The sequence below is a fragment of the Arvicola amphibius genome, chromosome 7 (genome assembly GCF_903992535.2).
Source record: "Arvicola amphibius chromosome 7, mArvAmp1.2, whole genome shotgun sequence".
In the NCBI taxonomy this organism is placed as follows: domain Eukaryota; kingdom Metazoa; phylum Chordata; class Mammalia; order Rodentia; family Cricetidae; genus Arvicola; species Arvicola amphibius.
In genome coordinates, this window is record NC_052053.1 from 104,285,751 (window position 1) to 104,309,224 (window position 23,474).

At 41.9% G+C, this 23,474-nt stretch overlaps 1 protein-coding gene across 1 annotated transcript in view; it reads right to left on the reverse strand.

Moving 5' to 3' along the window:
• Nucleotides 1-16,658, reverse strand: part of Syt16 (synaptotagmin 16) — an 88,567-nt gene extending 71,909 nt beyond the window's left edge. Inside the window, 1 exon segment of the mRNA XM_038337761.1 lies at nucleotides 16,136-16,658. Coding sequence (XP_038193689.1) covers nucleotides 16,136-16,658 — 523 coding nt within the window.
• Nucleotides 16,659-23,474: the final 6,816 nt, after the last annotated feature.

A 23,474-nucleotide genomic window follows, 5' to 3' on the forward strand; every position in this document is an offset into this window, starting at 1 on the left:
AAGAAAGAGCCAGGAACAAGATGCCTCCAAGACCCTTCCTCCAATAACATCTCCTCCAGGCAGGCTATCTTGTTCTAAAGTTCTCAGAGCTTCACCAAAATAGCACTACAAGATGTGGACCTAGGCCTTAACACACAAGCCGGTGAGGGACACTTCTTATTCAGACCATAAGAAATAAGGAAGAGAGAGGAGATGTTCCCCATGAATTCCTTAAACCATAAACTTAGTTAAGCTAACTTGCGGAAACTATAATGCTGGAGTCAGGGACATGGCTCAGCAGGAAAGTGCTTGCTTCTCGAGCTGGACCATCTGAGTCCCATCTCAAGGGCTCATATAAAAGTAGGGGAAGAACATCCTGTACAAAGTTATCCTCCCACCTCTGCCTGAGAGCCACAGCATATGGGACACACACACACAAACACACACACACACACACACACACACACACATACAAATCATATATACAAAAGTAATAAAAATGAAGGGTTTTTTTTTAAGAAAAAAGAAAGTATAATGCCAAGAAATTTCTTTGTTGCCAGTAACTGCTACTGAGTTAGACTTTAGCCAACAGATGGAAATGGGCGAGCTCCATCCCATTTCCAGACAACAGCCTTGATGTGCGTTAGATACATGTTGTTTGGAACCCTGGCTGCTTTATCACTGGAGATACTGAGAAAATTACTTACTTAAAAATATTTTATTTTAAAGAAGAGATAATAATCTATCTTATCCTGCTTATACTTTGAGAGTTCATGATGACAATTTTAAGATATAATAGCTAGCCCATAATTTTACGTACAGTTTCACGAGTACCTATCAGTGCTGTATTTATTAGTACTGTATTATCAATTGAGACCGTTTTCACCTCAAATGCTCTACCAAAGCAATAAAGACTCATGGCATCGCCTCCCAGCTTGGGGATTTTCCATAAGAAACCATGTGCCAATGTTAGCTTTCGCTGTGAAATCTGCTTCTTTTTACACTGCTTACAATTTCAAAACCAATTTGAGTCCACAGATCTAACTTCTATCCAAAGGCTTCTTAAGAACGGATCCTGAATGTACCATTTGCAGAACAGACAAGATGAAATAGCAGTTGCCTTTCAAGATAAAAATACCATTTTCCACATTGAAAAAAAAACCACACAAGAACAAATAACGCATATAAAGATATTTTAGTAGTGTTTTCGTGCCATTTCTCCCTTTAAAAGGCCAACCTAGGCTCCAATAGTGGGCGGACCACCATAGTCCATACTCTACTGTTCACATCTGTGTTGGTCCCCCTGCCTTCCATGATGGTGTTTGTGATTTGCTTGGACCAGGAGAAAATGACAAATGTGGCAAGATGCCACACCCATGACTGCATTACATAACATGGCATTCCTCGTGCTCCCAGACTCTCTTGACAAAGTAAGCAACTGTCTTGCAGAAGGAGGTGTAGGTGGCCTCTAGGAGTTGCAGGTAGGAAGTCCAATGCTGTCAGTCCTGTGTCTGCAGGAGTATCCAATATTCCAGGAACCTGAGAGAGTTTTGCAGTAGATTTTCCTCCTGTCCAAAGCCCACGTAAGAATACGAACCAGCTGTTCTATTCTTGCAGCCTTAAGACACCTGAGAAAAGGACTCAGCGAGAATATACCCAGACCCCTGCCCACAGGAACCAAAACAAATGCGTGTTTTTGGATGATCTGTTACACAGCTGCAGCTAACTAAAACGGATTCTGTGTCGTCGCCTCAGCCTGGAAAGGTGTGGAGGGCATTTTCTAACATCCAGAGGAGCCATGAACTAAATCAGCAATGACAGATGATACAAGGCAGCAGATAAGGTAGTGCTTTGCCTGATTTGGCAGACATGCATCCATATGCACTAGAAGGCAGCTGTTTCTGGCACCTGTGGTGACATACGGCACAGGCAGTGACACAGGAAACTAGACCTATTCCTGAAACTAACTCGTAAGCCAAACCAAAATCTAAACTGAGAACAGGGGCAATGCCCACGAAAGACATCTACTCCTTCGACATAGCTGCTTGTGCAAGACAACATTTCTTCTCCCAGCCTCTAGAATCTGCATTTGCCTCACTTCGCTTCCAGACTACACTTCAGGGAAAGGGTTCTTTACTTCCATCTCCAGAGGTGGCGTAAGACATAGGCCTGGCTAATCAGAGCATCACACTCCCATGATTTTAGATATCATTAATATGCACCGCATAATTCAAATCCAATCAAGCAAATCAGACCAGGTGGTACAGATTCCAAAATTAATATTTTTAATTTTCAAAAAGTGGGGATATTTTTCTCTACCAAATTGTAACTATATATATGCATATATATATATATATATGAGTATTTAGCAGTCATCTCATTATCATGCCTTTTGAGAATGGAGCCAACCCAGAGGGAAAGGTAGACAAGAACTTTGAGACAGAAGAAAAGAGACTATATCCCAAAGAAGAATTGAACTTCTAGATAAAGGTCTCATAAAACTAACTTGCACCAAGATTGATGAGTTATTTGAGCTCACTCCCTTGTTGTTGTTGTTTACAAGAAACTGGGAAGTTCCTCATGTAGTTTATGGTTGGTTCAGGTGGGAAATAGGGTCCTTCCTGAGGCAAAAGTCATAGTGCCTTTTATGGTTGAGTCCAACTTTGCAAATAGAAGCAGAAGGATGAGAAATGCCGACTCACAAACTGTTTCAGTGAGAGTCGGTTCTCGTTACGGGCTTACATAGCAGAGGACAGCTCGCCATCTTTCTGAACGTAGATTTAATCAGCGCTCCTTTCTGCAGGATGGAAACAGCAGAGGCGAGGGAGTCCCAGGAAAAGTGTGATGGTCTCATCCTGCTTTTGAAGGTCTCATCCTGCTTTTGAAGCATGCTATGATACAGAGAAGATGAACGCAGCACTGCAGGTCTCAGCTTCAGAATGATTTCTTTTCCACCAATGAAATCATTTCGAAATGGTATAAAAGTTCTCGCAATGTTTGAATGAAAATATCTCCTGTAATAATCTCACACCCAACATCCCTAAGCAAGAATTTAGGAGACAATTAGGAAATATCAAAGATGGTAAAAATGTCTGAGCAACAACTGGGCAGGTCCAGTTATGAACACACCTGAGAATCAACCTACCAAGCATATTCACCCCATCCCATCTAGGCCCATTTTCTTTATTATACAGAATATTTTTCTTTTCCCAGGTATCCACAGAACACCTTTTCTCCGTTGCTTAAATCTCGACTTAGATACTCCCTAAGAGGTCATTCTATGTAAAAAATATAAGACAAGCCTACACAAAAGAGCACCTACCCACACTTTGTATCTCCTTATTCTCCTTGTTTTTCTGTACAGCACGTATTACCAAGCACACTATGTTTCGTTAGCAAGTGGTGGCTAGATATGAATAAAACCTAGCTCTTCACTGCACTCAGATCTGCAAAGTCACAGTCAACCTGAAGGTTCTAGCGTTTGCACAGCTAATACAGACTATTTTTACCTCAAGATGACACTTTCACGGTCATGATGGCCAAGTTTTGGTTAGGGAAGAAGGAACTATTTCAACAGATGGAACTTAACAGGGAGAAGTGGTTTCGCAAATAGTAAAAACTGAATTCGCAGAAAGAACACCACCAAGCAGATAAAGAGTTGTAACTATAGGAAGTAATTCCCTACCCCTGCCTGGACTGGGGAAACAAAGGGAAGCAGTCAAAGTTAGCAGAAGCCAGCAGCTCAGGAATGAGGCAAGGCCCCACACATATAAAGCAGAGATAACTGAGGGGTGTCGCCTGCTGCTGAGACAGGAACTCAGAAGTGGGTTGCCATCATCGAAGGAGTAGAAACTGGATGCTTCTGAGGCTGCCAGCATGAACTTCTAACAACAGGGTGGTTACTGGAGTACCAAGAATAGGAGCGGTGAATGAAACCCCAAGTCCTCCCCACGCCTCCCCCAACTCCATCTCTCAATGCCTCTTTAATATTCTTCTTAGCACAAGATAGGAGGATGTTCCTTCAAAATGAATCCAACTTTTGGGATTCTAATCCCAAACATTCAAAGCAGAGGAATTGATGTGGGCACAGACAGCAATCTAAGAACCAATACCAATCTTACTGCCTATCTCCAATTTTACTTTCTTAGGAGAAAAAAAAAACAAACTACAAATAAACTAGTACAATGGATGACTTGCCTATGTCGGCCCTGTCTCCATTACTGTAACAGGTACACGCAATGATCAAGTTGGAAAGAGAAGGCTTATCTTGGATCATGGGTTTGGAGGTTTCAGGACAGTCAGTTGGCTGCAGTGAGGGAGCTTATAGTGGCAGAGAGGACTTAGTGAAGCAAACCAGCTCACTTCAAGGGCAAATGCACAACCATAAAGGGGCTGAGGTTCCAGTATCCTTCAAGGCACATCACCAATGACCTAGGAAAGCCTACCTCTCTAAAGGTTACACCACATTACAGGAATCAAGCTAGGGAATTTGACACACAGAACTTCAGAGGACATCCTAGATCTAAACTGTAGGAGCCCCTGAGATATTATCAACAGGCTACTCTTTCGGATTCAGTAGACTTTAATCTTAGTACCATGGATGAATTTCAGGAGGTCCACATACCCATGACATTCCACACACATTTTAAATAGTGTATTCTCCCTTGAATTTTTGCAGATAAGTAAGTAAATAACTTACTTTTTATTTTATTTTTAAGATTATAATACATTTTCCTTTCCCTTTCCTCCCTTAAACCCTCCCATTTACCCCTTTCCACTTTCCTTCAAATTCATGGCCTCTATTTTCACTAATTGCTATTGCATGTATATATGTAGGTATATTCATACAGATCCCTAAGTATAACCTGGTCAGGTCATATAATGTTATGTGTACATATGTGCGCAGGGCTGACCATGGTACACTGAACAACCAATAGTGTACTTTTCCTTGGAGAAGACCACCTCTCCTGCTCCCAGCTTTCCTTGGTTGTCTATCGTTCTATATGTCAGGTTGAGGCTTTGTGGGCTGTCCACAATGTCCTTGTTTAGCTCACCTTTGGACATACGAGTAAGACCATTTTACACTTCAAAGGATCCTGTACATCCCCTAAATTAAATACCACTAATTCATGTTCTCAATCACTTATCACTACAGGCTGTGGGAAACTACACAACTTCTAAAAGTCAGATTCTTTAAGTGACTAAAGTACTCTATTGATTACAACTCTCTTGGCTACAGGGGAACAGGAACCAATTGGAACCACCCGAGGAAAAAGCAAGAGGCACTGGCAACTTATTCAGAGAACATCAACCAGGGAAGAAACGTCTAGTTTAAGAAAGACTTGAACTAGGATTGTATCTCCATAAAAATGAACTCCAATATACACGTTCACAGAGATATTCATGTTAGCGAACTGTTAGCAGTCCCAGCAAGGCATGAAGAATAGCTTAATGAACGGTTAACTAACACTACAAGATTAGATGACATCAACCAATCTGCATACATCGTTATGTCTCCAAACATACAGTGAATGGGAGGAGAAGGCAAGTAACAGGGTATGTCCAATATGATATCATGTATAAGCTTTAGAAACATGCAAGAGTATGTGTTTCTGGCTGTGGTGACATATATGTGATCCTAGCACTAAAAAGACAAAGACAGGATCCCTGGGGTTCTTGAGGCAGCCAGTCTAATCTCCTTGGCAAGCTCCAGGCAGTGAGAAACCATGTCTCGGGGAGGTGGTATTCCTGAGGATGACAGCTGAGGTTGCTCTGTTCTCCGTGTACAGGCAGTCACACAAGCATCCCATATAGAACTCACAGATACACATGCTGGTCAGAATAAAAGCACAGTTGAAATCATAACCCCCAAATATAGATGTGTTCCACCCTTAGTGAGTAGAGAAAAGTAAAACAGGAGGTTCTCTCAGGGGACTTTATTTCCATCTGGCCTAGATGGCTGCTTTATAATAAATCTGAATTAAATATAGCAAAATGCTAAAAACATGGCCAAGTTATGTGACAGATTTGTGATAGTCCTCTGTATTTTCCTATGCTTTTGAAATGTTTCACAAGCGGATTTAAAGGCTAAGAAATATAAAGGGCGCTCAGAACTCCATTAGTAGGGACCCGACTTCCCCTCGATATCATCAGCAGGAACCCCAGAGAGAAGCACAGCTTAAATCACAGTGCAGACATGCTTCCTAGCGTAAGACTCTTCTGTGGAAACAAGAGCCCCAGGTGTGGACCTGAAGGGATCTCAGTGGGGGAAGGAGGGGATTGTGACAGAGGAGACACTGGCAGAGGGGACAGGGACTGTGCATGCATAGCCATGGTATAAACACACACCAAGCAAGAGTCTCCCTCTGCATGAAGACATATCAGGAAGCTGGTGGTTCCTGCCTGGCTCCAGTGCCCCCTTCTTTAAGCTGGCTAACTGAAAATAAGGGCACCCCGGATATATTACAGGGGCAGGGAAAACTTCGGAACAGTTCTCACTAACTGATTCCATGAGTACAGAAGAATGTGTGATCCCTTGAGAACTAATAAAATAGAGTTGAAACTTATTTGGGTTGTAACTTGCCTTAATTTTTTTAATCCATTCTTAATAACAGTGACCATGGAAAAATAGCGGAAAAATCTTCATTATGCTGATTAGAGCTACCCTTCTATTTTCCCAGCCTCCTATCATAGCAGCACGCAGAAAACAGAGTGGGAAACACAGGCTCCATACTTTGATCCAGGCCATAAGTTAGACCTTCAAAATTTCTTATATTTTTGGCTGTGAGCCTAGTCTTTAACAACTGAGCCATCTCTCCAGCCCCAAATTTCCGTCCATTTAAAAATTTGTTATGTCCCTGACATTTCCTTAAAGAATGACATGAAGTTCCAGAAACAGGTTAACAGAAGCAGCAGCAATGTCCTTGCCTTCAGTGCCAAGATCTGAAAAGCCCAGGCCAGCTCCTCGAACATCACTAATGGTTAGCACTTCTAAAACGTGCGGAACAGAATATCAAGGAGATTGAGTTCTAAGGCTTCCAGAGGATAGGTTCTCAGAGTGTGGCAGAATAATAAACCTTTTCCCTAGCTGGTTCTGGATAACAAAGGGACTTTGCTGGCAAACGCTGTGAAACCAAGGTGAGCACATGAAGACAAATTTAATGTGGGGCAGGCTTGCTTTCAGGATCACACTCGTGCAATGGCAATGCAAGGGCCCAGCTTTGCAACGAAAGGGAGAAAGGGGAGGATGAGACAGCTCTCACGTAGGCACACATCCTACAGGAAGTACGAAGCCTGGCTGAAGTTGAATTGGCTACACTGTAAGATCTGCCACCATTTATTCCTAACTGCTACCATCCGTCCCAAGGCCTTCCATCCATGACGTTGACATTAGCCACAAACTAAGAATGCGGTGGAATTTTTTTTCCCTTCCACATTCCCTTATCCTAGTTCAGAAACCTGGCTAGAAAGTTCAATTATGTCACCACACCCTCAAAACCTGCTGTTCTATCTTTTAAATACATTCCATCTCGCCAAAGAGTGTCTCTAAAGTTCTATATGGCAATGGACTTGAAGCACATTAATTCCATTAGCAGGCTATTTCAGGGAATAGAAAGCATATTTCTTGGAAACAAATATATGGAGTTTAGAAAAAAACAGACACACACACATAACTCTCAAGTAAGAAGCTGAAAACAAAGATGTTTTTCGAACATGATGAGAACTCCTTCCTGTGACTTATCAAGGGTGTCACAGCTGCTTTTCTGATGAGAAGTCTGTGTTTGGATTTGGGTCTTTAAACCAAAAAGCCTATCTTGGGATGTCACTGTAAGTATTCTCCCCGCCTCTTAATCATCGGCAACTGCTAAACGAAGCGTGTCTATTTTCTCTGTTACATTTACTACTGGCAGCCAGGTCCTCAGTAAGTGCCCAGAAATGTTTCCATGGTTACAAAAAGCATTCAGCATCCCTCTTGTTTTGGGCCAATTTAGCTTAAAATCTATTGTGCAGAAAAATATGGCACATTAAGGAACATAAAATCAAGATATGACATTATGAAAAGAACTCAAGATTAAACGGGAAAAGCAAGCTTGATAAGGCTTTTCAAAAAGTGCACATAAATCTTAGATTAGGGTGCTTATTTTTCTCGCCTCCCTCCAGATAGCTCTCTTCAGCAGAATGGCTTACACTACCTCTGGGCAATAAGGGAGGAAAATGGGTACAGGAAGATTCTTTAATATATTAACTCAGAGCTAATATATATACATTTTAAATCTACAGGTTTCTTAACATCTGTACAGCTGAGAGTCCAGCCATGCATCCTAGCGTCTCTCAATGTTTATTCTGAGAAAAGACAAAAAAAAAAAAGAGCATTTGCTCAATAGCTAAAAGGCAATTGGAGCAAATGCAGAGGTCGTTTCATCTCAGGAAAAGGGAGAAAAGTGGAGGTTCCCCAGAGGAAACTTAGTAATGCTCCTCCATCTACAGATATGAGTAAGCTGGACTAAGAAGACTGTCCCACTCAAAGGCCACACTACAAACCAATCCCCCGCCCCCATACCCAAGAACCAGGGATTTGAAAACGTTTTTAGATCTTTGGAAACAGGTTAGACAAATGACAGAGTCTTGGAAGAAACTAAAAGGGGAGCCTATGACTTGTCTGTGCCTGTCAGTTTCCCACAGTGCTTTGTGTGTAGTGGGGTGTGCTATGCCCATGTGATTAAGAGAGGTCACAATAGAGCACCTCTCTTTACAGCTGTCCAGCCCCTGCCTCCACATGCATGGTTCCCTCCACCGTCTTCTATGGCTCTTTGCTCTCTGTGAAATGGGAGGGGTGGGTGGGATGCAAAATAGAATGTTGAGGTTGGATTTGAAGAAGCCTAGTGTTCCCATTCCTTCTCCCAGTACACTCTAGGTGCCAGGCAGAAGAAAGGGAAGAAGATGGACCCTCTCCCTCTCTCTGCGTCTTCTTCCCTTCTTTTGTCCTTGGTTCCTCAAGATGTTGACTCTCATCTGATCCTGAGCATCACACCTTCAGGTGTCAAGGACCTGGACTTCCACCTCTAGTAGGAAGAATGTCCACCAAACTCCAAAGCCATATCAAAGGCTTCCTTTACACAATGCCTTCTTGGTGGAGTAATGACAGCGCACTGGCGGTCCTCTGTTATCATATGTCCATGCTGACTTACACGGTCCTTCTTCCACGCTACTGTATGGCCCCCTCATATATGCTGCTCCTTCCAACTTCAGAACCGATGGTAGGGTTATCCTGAAACAGCTCTCTGGTGTCACTCTTCTGACCATTTATGTAATCCTCAGCTGCTTGCAGGAGAAAGGCCGATCATAGCGCAGAAAACACAAGGACCTGAGCTCCAGCCCCACGACCCAGGGATGTCAGCCTGTCTACGTGTGAGCATTCATGAACGTTTGTGATCTCCTACCTCGGGAGTGCCTTTCTCCCTGCACGCTCTATGAAGTTCAGACTCACCCTCACAGTTCACGAGCCTGGATCATCTGCTATGCAGATCCTTATCTGGCCACCTCTGACAGGATGATCTCAGAGGTGACCACATGTGCAACTGTAACTTTTCACACACACATTCCCAGGACCAGCCAGACATGTCTCCCATGCACTTCAGAACTCTTTAGTGTGACACCAGCTTCTCATTCATTCGTCCCTCCATCCCAATACCTTCCCATTTGATGAGAACGTCCAGATCAATCTCAGGGTGCAGTGTTCCATACACCACTTGCAGTTCCAGCTTCTGTTTAAGCAGTGGGGCATTGGGCAGGGCGGTGGTGGCGCACACCTTTAATCCCAGCACTTGTGAGGCAGAGGCAGGTGGATCTCTGTGAGTCTGAGGCCAGCCAGGTCTACAGAGTTAGTTCCGGGACAGCTAGGGCTATTACATAGAGAAACCTGTCTCAAAAATACCCCCCCAAAAAAGAAATGGAGCATTGAAAGATACCATGTCTCTCTTTAAATAATAACACAAATCCAGATCTCTGTGAAATAATACCTTTGGTTAAACGAACTAGAAAGGGGGGGTTCATAAAACAATCAGCCATTCTGATGGTTAAGGGAAAATAACTTTTTCACTAGTCCTTCCTGGCATGGCAGATGCTGGGCTCGATAGTGAGGAGAATTAAACTCATATTTCCAGGTAATTTCCAAAGGTCAGGTGTAGACAGCCACAAGGAGAGAACCCATGGGAGTGGCTAGCACAAGGAAGGCAGATCTGTTGAGAAGCTCTTCTTCCCAGGGTTCACCAGATACCCACAGGAAAGGCTGGGGACAGAACAGGAGCAGAGAAGGAGACTGCCAGTCATGGAGTATCCAGTCATGGAGATCAGGGGAAAGTTAGGAAATGTCCACTGTACATAAAAATATGTAAAAGCCCACTGTCCTCTGGGAGGGGCAGCAGACCTTGGTGTTTCTTGCAGAAAATATAGACAGGTTAACAGACAATTCTCTCTACAGGCAGACCAAATCAAAAATAGTCTTAATGTCACTTTAAAACCTAAAAATATTAGGTAATAAAGAAATAGCGCCGGGTGGTGGTGGCGCACGCTTTTAATCCCAGCACTCGGGAGGCAGAGGCAGACGGATCTCTGTGAGTTCGAGGCCAGCCTGGTCTACAAGAGCTAGTTTCAGGACAGGCTCCAAAGCCACAGAGAAACTCTGTCTTGAAAAACCAAGAAAAAAAAAGAAATAGCATAACACAAATTTAATAATACAGATGAAAATGTCCTTGAAAAGCACAAAATGCCAAAAATCACCTAAGAAAATAAAATCAAGATAATCTAATATCTATTAATTAAATTCTTATTCTAAACCTTCCCAACATGAAAATTCCAGACTCAAAGTCTTAATTAGAGGCCCATGAGATGGCTCAGTGGGTAAAGGTGATTGTCACCAACCATGACAACATGAGTTCCATCCCTGGGACTCATACAGGGAAGGAGAGAATGGATTCCCCCAAGCTGTTCTCTGACTTCCACATGCTTGCTCTCCAATGTTCTCTCTCCCCCACTCCTTCTTCTCTGTCTCTCTCTCTGTCTCTGTCTCTTTCTCTATGTCTCTCTCTCACGCACACACACACATACACACACACACACACACACACGCACACACAAATAAAATCCTGTTAAAAAAGAAACAATCTATTGAATGCTAATAAATAATAAATGTACACAGGTTTCCTGACTATAAGGACAAACACTTCTGAACTCATTTTATGAAGTGAACATCGCAGAGATGCTAAAATCAGATAGTAGCATATCAAGAGCGCCTATTGAAACATCTACACAATTCATTGAACTTAGAGAAGTAGATCTGGTGAGTACTGAAAGCCTTCACCCCTACAAACTAATGTTCATGGTACTGGAAGATACTGTGCATGGTACCAAAGGTGAAAGGTAAACACCAGCCTAGCCACAAACCATTTGATCTATAAGAATGACATGCCTCAAAGATACACTGGTACAATAATGGCACAAAGCTTGTGTGAATAACCAACCAATGCCTGATTTGAGTTAAGGCCCACTCCATGAGATGGAAAACACTTATCCAATGCTGTTTGGGTGGCGAGGAATCTGAGACCAGATAGGCCAGGGACCTAGGGGAAAGCTAAATATTACTCTACTGTGAAAGGAACATAGCAGTAAAACGACTCCAGTGACATTTTGTTCTGCTCATAGATCAGTTCTTTGCTCAGTCATCATCAGAAAACCTTCCTCCTGCAGGTGGGAACAAATACAGAGACCCCCTGTCAGACACTATATAGAGAGTAACAGACCTTGGAACACTCAGTCCTAAAAGGGATTCCTCCATCAAATCCCTTCCCTCACGGAACTCTGAAAAAGAGGAGGTAGAAAGATTATAAAACCCAGAGAATATGGAGGGCACCAAGGAATCAAGGCCTTCTAGAACAACAGGACTGGTGAACATATGAACTTAGAGAGAGTGTGCCAGCAAGCACAAGGCCTATGGATCTACACCAGATGGGGTCCCAGAGATGAAAGAAGACGTGGACGCGTGCCCCCAACCCCTAACACACAAGCTATCTCCAATTGATAGTTAGTTGTAAATGAAAAATTAGTTTCCTCCTAGGGAGTCTCACTGGGGAAACAAACTACTCTTAATGGTAGGTTCCATACCCAGTAGTAGATGGCCAAAAAACAAAATAAAACCAACAGCATCTTTGGAGGCTCCTTATCTCATAATATTACATCAAGGCAAGACTTTGTGCTTTGTTTTGTTTTTTTCTATACTATAGGTCATGTATATCATAGCTTCCAGTTTGGGATTGTTTAGGGGATTCCCAAGTGTGCGAACTTGTGTGTCTCTGCATCTATACACATTTATTGTGCTTTTTAGGACTTGTCTCCTTGTTTGTTTTTTTTTCAAATTCTGATTTGTTTTTTATTTATCACATCTTTTTATTATTCTTCTCTGGATACTTAATTTGTTTTCTGAGGAGAGAGAGAAAGGGTGTGGATCCAGCTGGGAAAGGATATGGGGAAGGTCTGGGAGGCACGGGGGAGGGGAAACCATAAGCAGACTATATCGTATGAAAAGTTCTGTTTTCAATAAAGAAAAGATATTTTGAGGTACTGGTTCAAAGCTGTCACAGTAGGTGACAAGCCATACATCAGACCCCTTTTGCAGTATTAATGAAAATCTTCTTCAGAATGTCTGACCACGGTGGTTCTCTGTGTGCACTACTGGACTTTCCTTGCAGCCCTGGGACATCCCAGACAGCTCCATCCCTCCTTCCTGGGTGCCACCTTGCTATCCTGGTGTTGTCACTGTCTCTATGCACAGCGTGATGTTTTCCAGCCATGCTGAAAACATTCACCGTGCCTTCTGTGTCCTCTACCATGAATTTCCTAGTATATGTGACCTTCTCGGACCCCTGCAGGCAGAATTAAGATTTGTTTGTAGTGCCATACAGCTCCAAGCACATTTAAGCTCTGTACGTAGTTACCTGTGTCTTGAATGCCTGCGTACATATCTGTGTTTACAACTGATTCTCATTTTAACTGCAAACCCAGTGGGTGGAGATTGCATTTTCAGTTTTCCTATCATTCCTACAAGAACCTTGCCATGACAATTCATCCTTTTCGTTTTTAAAGAGTTATTTGAATTATTTAGAGTTGAATCAGAAATAATACCATCCTTAGTATCAAATAATAAAAACGAAAATAAAAAGAATACTTGTCTATTATGCTCAAGGCTCTGGGTTTCATCCATAGTACCACAGAAGGTAAGCACACATCAGAATCCCTGATGACAATACATGAAAATGTCCTCATTTAAAACACTAGCCAGTCAAATTCATCAATTAATGAAAGCAATAACATAGCACAACCAGAACAATCTTCTGCAAGCTACGTCAGACTGATTCAACAGCTCAAAGTTAAACAATACAACTCACTGCAATGCAGCAAAAAAGAAGGTTGATGTGGATTTTCTAGTTTGGCCAAAGACTGTTTAACCAAATTCAGTATTCTCTTTTGACAAAACAAAAAACAAAAAAACAGGAACTTCTTTAACCTGTTTCTAGCCTTGAAGTAGACATGAAAGCTTTATGCTAAGTTAAGGACGAAGACAAGAAAATACACACCCACCATTCTTATTAACATGGTAATAGAGAGACAGTCCAATGTAATCAGACAAGAAAATAATGAAGAGTTCAATTCTTAGAAGGAAACAAAACTCGTGAAAAGTGAACTATCCCTCAGCAGACAAACCAATTAACAAACTACTGCATGCATCCAATGTCACAGGATTCAACAACATAAAGGGGTCATTCTGCCGGGCGGTGGTGGCGCATGCCTTTAATCCCAGCACTCGGGAGGCAGAGGCAGGCGGATCTCTGTGAGTTCGAGACCAGCCTGGTCTACAAGAGCTAGTTCCAGGACAGACTCCAAAGCCGCAGAGAAACCCTGTCTCGAAAAACCAAAAAAAAAAAAAAAAAAAAAAAAAAAAAAAAAAAAAAAACCAAAAAAAAAAAAAAAGAGGGGCAGTTCTCAAGCGTGTGACAGTAAATAAAGGAGCCAGATTTGAAAGGGCACAAAATCCATCTTTTCATTTAGATGGCATTCTAAAAACACTAAGAGTTAACAGAGTCAGGAAAAAAAAAAAAACCAGTATCAAGTCATGTTTGCCACAATCTGGAGGTAAAGGATGCCTACAGAAAGCTGTGCAGGGATTCTTCGCAGTGGTGAGATTACACTATACCTTATTCATGATGACAAGATGCTCTGAACAGAAACAAAACAGAGGACTAAGTGAATTTCATCTTATGTAAATTGTATCTTAATAGGGAATAAAGAACATGTAAACCCTAAGATCAGACCACCCAAACTCTGTGTCTTCCCAAATGTAGAAACTTAGGTTACATTTTGCAATTATAAAAAGAAAATGAGAGAGGCTGCGCCTCAGAGGGATCAGTTTGCCTTCTGCCTCCTCCTGCCTCACAGCTCATATGGAGCTCACCATCGTGGGTACAATGGACAAGTCACATCATGGTCTCCATCGTCTGACTCGAAGGTTGGGTTTAATTAATGTTGCTATTCAGATTTCACAGTTATGAAAATTAACCAAAAAAATTACTGTTGAGCATCTGTTAAGACAAATTCACATTAATTTCAAATACAATTAAAATTAGGCAAGAATTTTCTAAAAATCAGAATGCAATTTCAACTCAAATCTAAAATTCAACCAAATATTTCACAAATAATTTTTAAAATGACTCAGAACCGTGGTCCTTTATATTTAGTCTTTGAGAAGGAATATTAGCCTGTCTGACTTTACCAGTTCAACAAATAAGAGTCAAGAGAGCATTGTGGGGGTGGGGGCAGGGCTCAGTCAATAAGCTGCTTGCTATTGAAGCACAATGACCTGAGTCTGGATTCCCTGAACCCTTGCAAAAAGCTGGGCACAGTGTGTATTTATAACCCTGGTATTGGGGCAGGCAGTGGCAGGAGGATTCAAGGGACTTGCTGACCAGCTAGTCTAGCTGAATAGACAAGCTCCAGCTTCAATGAAAGACAGTTTCAAAAACAAGTGGAAAGCAATTGAGGAAGGCATTCGGTATCTGAACATCACATGCACAAGCCTACATGTACATAACCCCCCCCCTCAAGCTCACACACAGAGAGAAGAAAGTGCTGCAAAAGGCATAGGATACTTTTGTTTTCTTAAACACCAAGATCCCCTGTGTCTGGTAAGATCCTCCCTGAAAACCATGTGGCACTAGGAGGAATCATCGAAAATGAAAAGGGCAATGCGGTATCCCAGAAATGTTGGCTCCCCCCAACAAGAAAGGAAGTCATGACTTTGCCTGGGTATAAATAATCTACTAATATGTGTGGACTGTGTATGCACACATAGATACATGTCCCACCCCCTCGCCTCAGCCTACCGTTTGCCTCTGCCTATTAACCAGGTAGGATGACCTCTCTATGGGTTGGAACTGTGAAAATTGATGCCACCACACACGCCTATGGCTTTCCCAGAGTTAATTACATTTATGTCATATCCATGGTGCTTTTATTAAGGCCCCACTCTACTCAGTTCTGAGAACATAAAGTGTCATAGGCAACTTTTATTAACTGCATCCTTATTACTCCAGGCTAAAAGCAAATGAAGCCAACCAATGTCAAAGCTCTCCCATCTACTGCCATCTCGCATCATGTCCCAGTGAGCCGCTCAGAGAAGTATTCTTGGAGCGTTATCAACTACAAATCCTGCAACAAGCATGGCTGTTTGCACAGGATTTCACACTGAATAATATAGTAACATCTAGAAATTCCTAACCTAGAGGGAAGGGGGAAAAAGAACATTTTAAAAGATATTTTAAAAAACCATGGCATGTGCACGGGGACTTCTCCAGCAGAACCCTCGGATTCATTTTAAGCTTTTCACTTGCTCACAACTATTATTTTGAAATATGGAGCCCAAACATGGATCTTGTAAAGCCCCATAGAACAAAAATATTCCTGTGGAGTATATCTCTCAATCAGAAGCCAGGATGAGGGGATGTGTAAGCGGCAGAGAAAAAGTAAAATCAATGTGATACTTAAAAGCAAATCAAAAGGAAACTATAAGGTGTCGAGAGCACAGAGACAATGGTACTGAATAGCTTACCTTGCTTTTCTCCATCAACTTTTTCTAAAGAGCCAGGGAGCTGGGTGTCAAAGCCAAGCTGGAGGCCACATCTCTGCCTCTCAAAGTCACGTTCTTCCTCTGCAATAGAAGAAAGCATGTGCAGGGACTTTGGGCCAGCTGGGATCGGATCGGGCCACTGGTGTGTGGTAGAGCATGAGTCTTTGACTTGTTGATCAAGTCTGGGACTTGCCGTACTGCCAGAGTCCTGAAGGTCACTATTAGAGCGTGAGAAATGGTCCTCTTCAAGAAACAGGGAGTTTGCCTCCTCTGAATTCCTATCACTGCCCTGATCACCATCTTCAAAGTAGGTTTCTTGAAACTTAGTATCCTCCAAGTCCTGGTCTGGCTTGTCACTCAACGCCGAATCCTGTTTGCTTAGAAGAACCAGGGACGCCGACAGCGCATCGCCTGCTTGCTGGAGAGCTTCATAAACCCGGGAGAGCCAGGAAGACAAAGGCTGAAAAAAGGTCTGGGCATCCTGAGATGCCATGGCCAACACCATGGCCAACTACCTCACGTGTACAGAGTCCACTCTTTCAGTTCCTCCAAAACTCCAGGCTCACGTGAAATACAGAACAAGCATGATGAGAAATTTGAGGTCTCTCTTTTATAACACGCAAAACCTTATTAATATACACATAAAGAAAATATGCGCAGTACGTGAGCACTGTTGGCTGTAACTAAAACCAGGCAGCACGCCAGTTCCTGCGCCAAGGTCTATGGAGTAGGTCTTTGCAGGGGACAGAGCAACTGTGTTTGATAGGGTAGTCTCTTAATGGCTGGGAACATTTCGCTCTCAACAATTCTCGGCTGAAACAGAGGAAAGACATGCTTGCACCCATTAAAGTCACAACTACAGACCCGTCACCAGATACCTACAGCCAATGTCAGTTAGCACTTGGAGGGGAGGGGAACAAAGAAACTTTATATTGAACTCTTACAGTGGCTAAATAAAAATAACCATGAAAATCTAAAATGTGGGTTCTCCCCATGTCTGTATGCCTCCTCAGGCTCACACACAACCTCCATTAGCAGTAATGGATTCTAGTCACACAGGCCAAGAGAAGCCTGCTCCCCATAGATCAGCTTAACACTGTGGGCAAGGTAAAGGAATCCACAGGAACAGCCAGTCAGGCATGATTCTTCAAAATGCAAGAAATGCTGGAGGTTTCGTGAACAAACATGCAGAGCCCAGAGAGCTAAGGAACAGGCATCTCTGTTTCGTGGCACAAAGGTTTATCCTCTCAAAGGAAATGTGTGTCTGCGATGTAAAAGCTTCCAACAAATCTTAAAATAGAGTTTTACAGTTTTTATACAATCTCTAGAAATGATGCCTAGTCTTGGGGAGAAATCACTGAAAATATGTGCATGGCAAATGGATCATCCAGCTTCCTGGAGATAGATCGTTGATATCCTGTACCTTTGACTGTGTCCCCATCTCCAAAGTTAGCCCTCTGCAACTGTGGGTCTTCTGAAACAGACTTCACAAGATTCGTAATCTGAAAGAGGTAGCTACTGGACATTCATAGAACAGGACACTGTAAGGACCAAATAGCATATACCTATGCTTTTATACTCACATGCAAACACACACCTAGGTAGTTTATGCATATACGTGGGTGTGGGTATCTCTCTGCAATCACGGTGTAGGGTAAATGTCATTAATCGTTTCTTTGATAGCAACATCTCCCCTCAGAATCACTCCATTCCTAAAGTTTCAACCCTCTTGATCTCAGCCTTTAGCACAACTGCTTATATCCTCTTGAAAATTTCTTGTTAGTGACTCAGATCCACTGATTCACTCAGTAAACAAGTAATAAATACTGACGAAGTACCTATTAAGGACTGGGCATAATGCCAGGCATAAGGTAACCCCGAGACCATTGTCTTCATGGAACCTGCACTTCAGTTAAACAGAAACTGAGGACTCTGCATTCTCCTCTAAAACTGAATAATTCATGGGTAACTTTGCAGCTCTTGTCTTCCTCTAATGGCTTATTTGCAACTACTCTTTGTCCCATTCCTTCTCATTCCCCTTTATACTCACCTGCTGGGAAGGCTAACCCATCCGTATTTTTGTTTCTTTGGCTGGTTTTGGTTTCTTTGGTTTGATTAGTTGGTAAATTGGGTGGTTGGTTTGTTTGAGAGAGTTTCATGTATACTAGGCTGATCTTCAATTTGCTATATATCCAAGGATGACCTTGAACCTGTGATAGTATTGTCTTCATGTCCTGAGCTCTAGGATTACAGACATGTAAAACTGCACTTTGTTTATATGGTGCTGGGACCAAAGTCGAGGCTTCTGCATTCTAGGAAGCATGCTACCAACTCAACTATTTTAACTTTAAACCCTATTTTAATTTTCAACTTTTATAAACTCAAAATAAACATATCTAGTCCTTGACTCGCTCTTTCTTTTCTTACTCTTTTCACAAGTCCAAGTCAGAAGTGCAAATTTTGGTAGTTCAGAGTCATCTAGTAAACTAATAAAGCGCACAAAAGTCTAGGTTGGCTGCAGGAATAAGCCTGGCCAAGACCCCTGCATTTCTGTTATCTTCCTTGGAGGACCCAACCCCTATTAAAGGTTGATATTTTAAGAAAAAAAATCTGATGTATGGAAACAGATACGCATTAATGTGCCGCACTAAAATCTTAAATTCAGTTATTTCAAACCCAGTATGTCACTTTGCTACAGGGATTCAGCTCTTGGGTCACAGGACCACACGGCTGGGACTCTCTCTTCAACACACTCCCCCTCTTCCTTCCAGCCAATCTGCCATTAGCTTTTGCTCTCCAGCGATTGTCTTGTCCAAGTTCCCATTCTCTCCTAGCACTCACCTGGTTTGTTTCAATCTCTTGGTTTTCCCAGCTCCCATCGACCCTTCTGCTCCCCACAGCCTGACTTTCATTTGGATTTACTGTCTCTACCCCTGCAATGGAGGCCCTGTGGAGAGTAGAGGCCATCTCTTTTGTTCTCAGTGCCTAGGACTGTCCTGAACACAGGGGAAGCAAATCAGCCAATAAAGCCAGAAACCTCATTAGAATCATGCCTGGAACCGTGCTCAGTGGAAGTTACTGACTCAATCATTTGGTTACATTTATGAATAAAACCTACACAGAGCTGTCATGGAACTCTTCCGGGGTGTTAGTCTACAAATTTCCTATTTAGTACATTATCTTGTCAGCATTTGCTCTTGTCACCCAGTTCCACAACTCACCATTTTGGGTTGCCTTCGCTGCTGCTTGGATGACTTCATTTATTTTACTTTTGACCCAGAAAGTTTTTTGCCTAAGCAAAAGCGCTCCAGGGCGATAGAGACCTGGAAGGCCTCTCCGAGAAATCAGTGACTTTAGCCATCTTTTCCTGTCCTTACAATTCATACAACCCCACTTTTCATCCCAATGGAATGTCCAGCTGAGCATAGGCTGGCCCCAGAGAAACTGCTGGAGTGAGAAGTCAGCCATTCCTTATCGCCCCTCACTGTGAGGTCTTATATGTCAGTCATGCTGATACACTGAGAATTTCCATAAGTGACCTTGATTTTTCCTGATTTTTATTTGTTTGTCTCCGATGTCTTCATACCTAGCCTTCCTCATTTTTTTACATTGAAGCTTTAATGGCTTTCTCTGCTAATTCTTCATCTACAACTAAAGACATCACTTCAGAATATGTCCTTATGTTATAAAATAACATTTATTTGTCAATATTCTTCTGATGGGTTGGTAGTCCACAAGTTTGGGACGTATTTTTACAGGTTACAGCTCCAGAGCCCACATAAGGCAGGAGGAGCTCTGACATGTTGGTTGTATGGATGGATGGTTATGCGTATGTATTGATGGGTAGAGATGGATAGGTGAATGGAATGGGTGGGTCGATGAGTGGATGGATAGAGAGGTAGGGGTGTGTGTGTGTGTGTGTGTAGGGATGAGTGGATAGATGGTGGGCTAACGGGTGGATGAGTGTGTGGATGAAGGTTCTAGTGAAAATGCTTAACAACAAATGGTCTTGAATCTGTCATTTATCGTCATCTGTAAAATGGAATTCCCTTACTCTATCAGTTTCTTTCATCTCTAAAATTCAGGAACATAGCAAATATGCCAAACAGCATAGTAGCTGAGACTGGATATATTAAGAATATTCTGGCATACAAAAGGGTTCCACAATAGCTCAGAATGGAGTATAACAAAGGTTTATTTATTTGGGGATAAACTCACAGGAAGAGTAGCGATCCACAGTCCTCTGTGTGCACTAAGAACTGGAACCGAATCCAGCAGCCAAGAGTCCTGCTCATGCTTTTTGTCTGCCTTTATAGTACATGAGACCATACCCAAAGTAGGCCGGTTTCTTAAAGGCTGAAGGAGTTCCCATAGCAATAGTAAAATTGCCTTTTCAGGAATGAGTTCTAATCTTTGTTAATTTGATAATATGATAATATGATAATTAACTGTTATGCTATCTCAAAAACAATGCAAAAGGGACCAAATCTCTATCTAAATATGGGACGAAATGTCTAGTAGTTGTATTCGAGAAAGCTGAAAAGGAACAGTACCTGTGTCTGTAAACTACTGAGTTGATAATACTGGGTACCACTCATAAACCTAAACCCAAAGGATATCAGTTCAGACAAAGCAGTCATGGAGATGTTTTTAAGTAAATATCACCTTGACTAAGAGGGCACACCAAGGGTGATGCAAATGTGTATTTATGGTTCTAATTCTTTGGAGTACTTTTTTATATCTGGTGAGAAGATGACATGACTCCTGGTCAGATGAATATATGGGAAAGAAACAGAGACGGGCTGGGGGAGAGGGTGAAAAAGCTTTATTATGTTACTGTGATAAAACACTGTAAATAAAAGCAAGTTGGGCAGAAAATGGTTGGTTTGACTTAAACTTTAAGATTCCGGGTCATAATGCATATGGAAGGAAGTCATACCAACAGCTCAGGTGGGAATGAGAAGCAGAAACCACAGATTTGTTTGTTGGCTCCCTCACGCTGACCTGCTCCAGCTCACTCATTCATGCTCAGGTTTAGCTAGCTCCCTTAGACAGGTCAGGACTATCTTCCCAGTCAATGGCTGGAGCTTACTGTATCAATAAGCCCATTAGCTCAGGCTTCTTATTAACTAACTTTTATATCTTAAATTAACCCATTTCTATTATTCTGTGACTAGCCACGAGGCTGTGACCTACCATAAACATTCTGGCATCCTTCTCCTTTGGCAGCTACATGGTGTCTCTATGACTCTACCTACTCTCTCTATATATCTCTGTTCAGTTTCCCACCTGGCTTTATTCTGCCATGCCATAGTCTGAAGCAGCTTCTTTATTACCCAATGGTAGTAAAACATATTCACAGCATACAGAGGGGAATCCCACATCATGTATGCATGAGAGAGTGTTGTGAGCGTATGTTAAACACATGAGTTTTTGTTGCAGGGTATCTGCGAAGGTTTATTACCTCTCAAAGTACTCAGAATAATCTAGAAATCTAAAGACAAAGAGCAAACGATAGATAAAAAGAAAAGGAAAGCCATTGGTGTGTTCCCACGGAGTACATTTTTAAAATCCTACTTTAATTAGAATTCTGCTTTAATTGTAATGGTAGTTAATTGAACTATGATCATTTTAAATATAGAAAAATACTAAGCAGAAGGCAATAGACTGTGTTTCTATATAGGATACCTATGAAATCCTTGAGTTATGTGCTTTCTCATATATTTTTTTAAGATCTCCACCAAAGGCAATTGTGAACAGAGAATAAGAACGCTTATGGACCTATAGAGGCTATAAGTTAAATCTTTCTGACCTCCTTTTCTTGTAATGACAGCTTCTTACAGGGAGCGGGAAGAGTTAGAATCTAAGAAACACCAGCTTGCAGAAAACCAGAAAAATCTATGATGGGAGTGTGCACGCCTGGGTCATTTTTAAAGGTTTATGAGCACCTGGAGAATAAGCTACATTCTGAAAGGCAGGAAAAACATTTCCAATGGCATGGTTTCCAGGTAACCAAATCCTAAGTCAAAATTATATACAAATATGCCTTCTGACATGTGTGGAAGTTGAGCATTTGTTTGAAAGATAAGTCACCTTGTAAAAACCCTTCTTATTCTTCATGATTCACAGGACAATCTAAGGAAAAGTCAAGAATACCAGATTTATCTAGAGTGTCTCTTCACAGGCAGCTGTCAGATAGCTTCCTGGGTCTACAAAATGTAGTTATTTATTATTGACACACCAGCCTGGAAGCTAATTAAGTCTACCATTATTAAGCCTGATGAAGAAAGTCATTTTGAATTGCCTAAGAAGGTCTGGAAAATGAATAATGCATGTGGTGAAAATAAGAACTACAAAATAGGCTGCCATCCATCTTTCACAGTGTTCAGAAGTATCCACAGGTGTTTTCTTCTAAAAGCAAATTTGTTATGTGGGTAGAAATACTTGCCACTGAAATGAAATGCTCTCTGAATCATTTGTCTAAGATATGTTGGCATCTTAACAAATATAAAAATGGAACACTGGGGCAAGGGACATAGCTTAGTCACTGAAGAGCTCGTCACTCAAGCCAAAGGTCATGAGTTCAATAGCCCCACCAAAAGCCATGTGCAGCAACACATACTTGTAGTCCCAGAGCTGAGGAGGTAAAGAAGGGAGGATCCCAAGGGTTCCCTGACCGGCCAGCCTAGCCAAACCTGTGACCTTCAAATTCAGTGAGGGACCCAGTTTCAAAACATTAGGTGAAAAGCAATGGAAGAAGAATGGTCAGTGTTGACCTCTAGCCTACAAGGGCCTTGTGTGCACATATACAAGCACATACTCTCATACAGCAAAAGGAGGGCTACCAAGGAGTCTTTACGCAATAATATGAATACAGTACAGCCACATTGTCATTGCAGGGTCTTGGACATACCTTTACTACTGGACTTTGGGTTTGGGGAGGAAGAACAGTGGATATAAATTAAAATGAACACTTCCTTATAGTCAAATTACATATTTACCAGTTGATAATGAGAAGGGTGAGTCAGAAAGAAAGGGAGGGAGAAAGGGAGGAAAAGGGAGCACAGTTGTTTTAGAATCATTACAAAGCAAGACTGTCTTGAATCCACCCTTCAGTTTTCCAAACTATGGACATGTAGCTGGACACGTGTATGTTCTCATTCATGATGAAGAGATCATAACTTCTTATATTGCAATTCATCTTGTAAATTATATTGCAGAACATTTTAAAACACATAGAAAGAACCCAGTGTGTAACAAAGACTTAATATCAGGCATTTATTAAGTTGAATTTTCTGGTGTTTTATAAGGTAAAAAATAT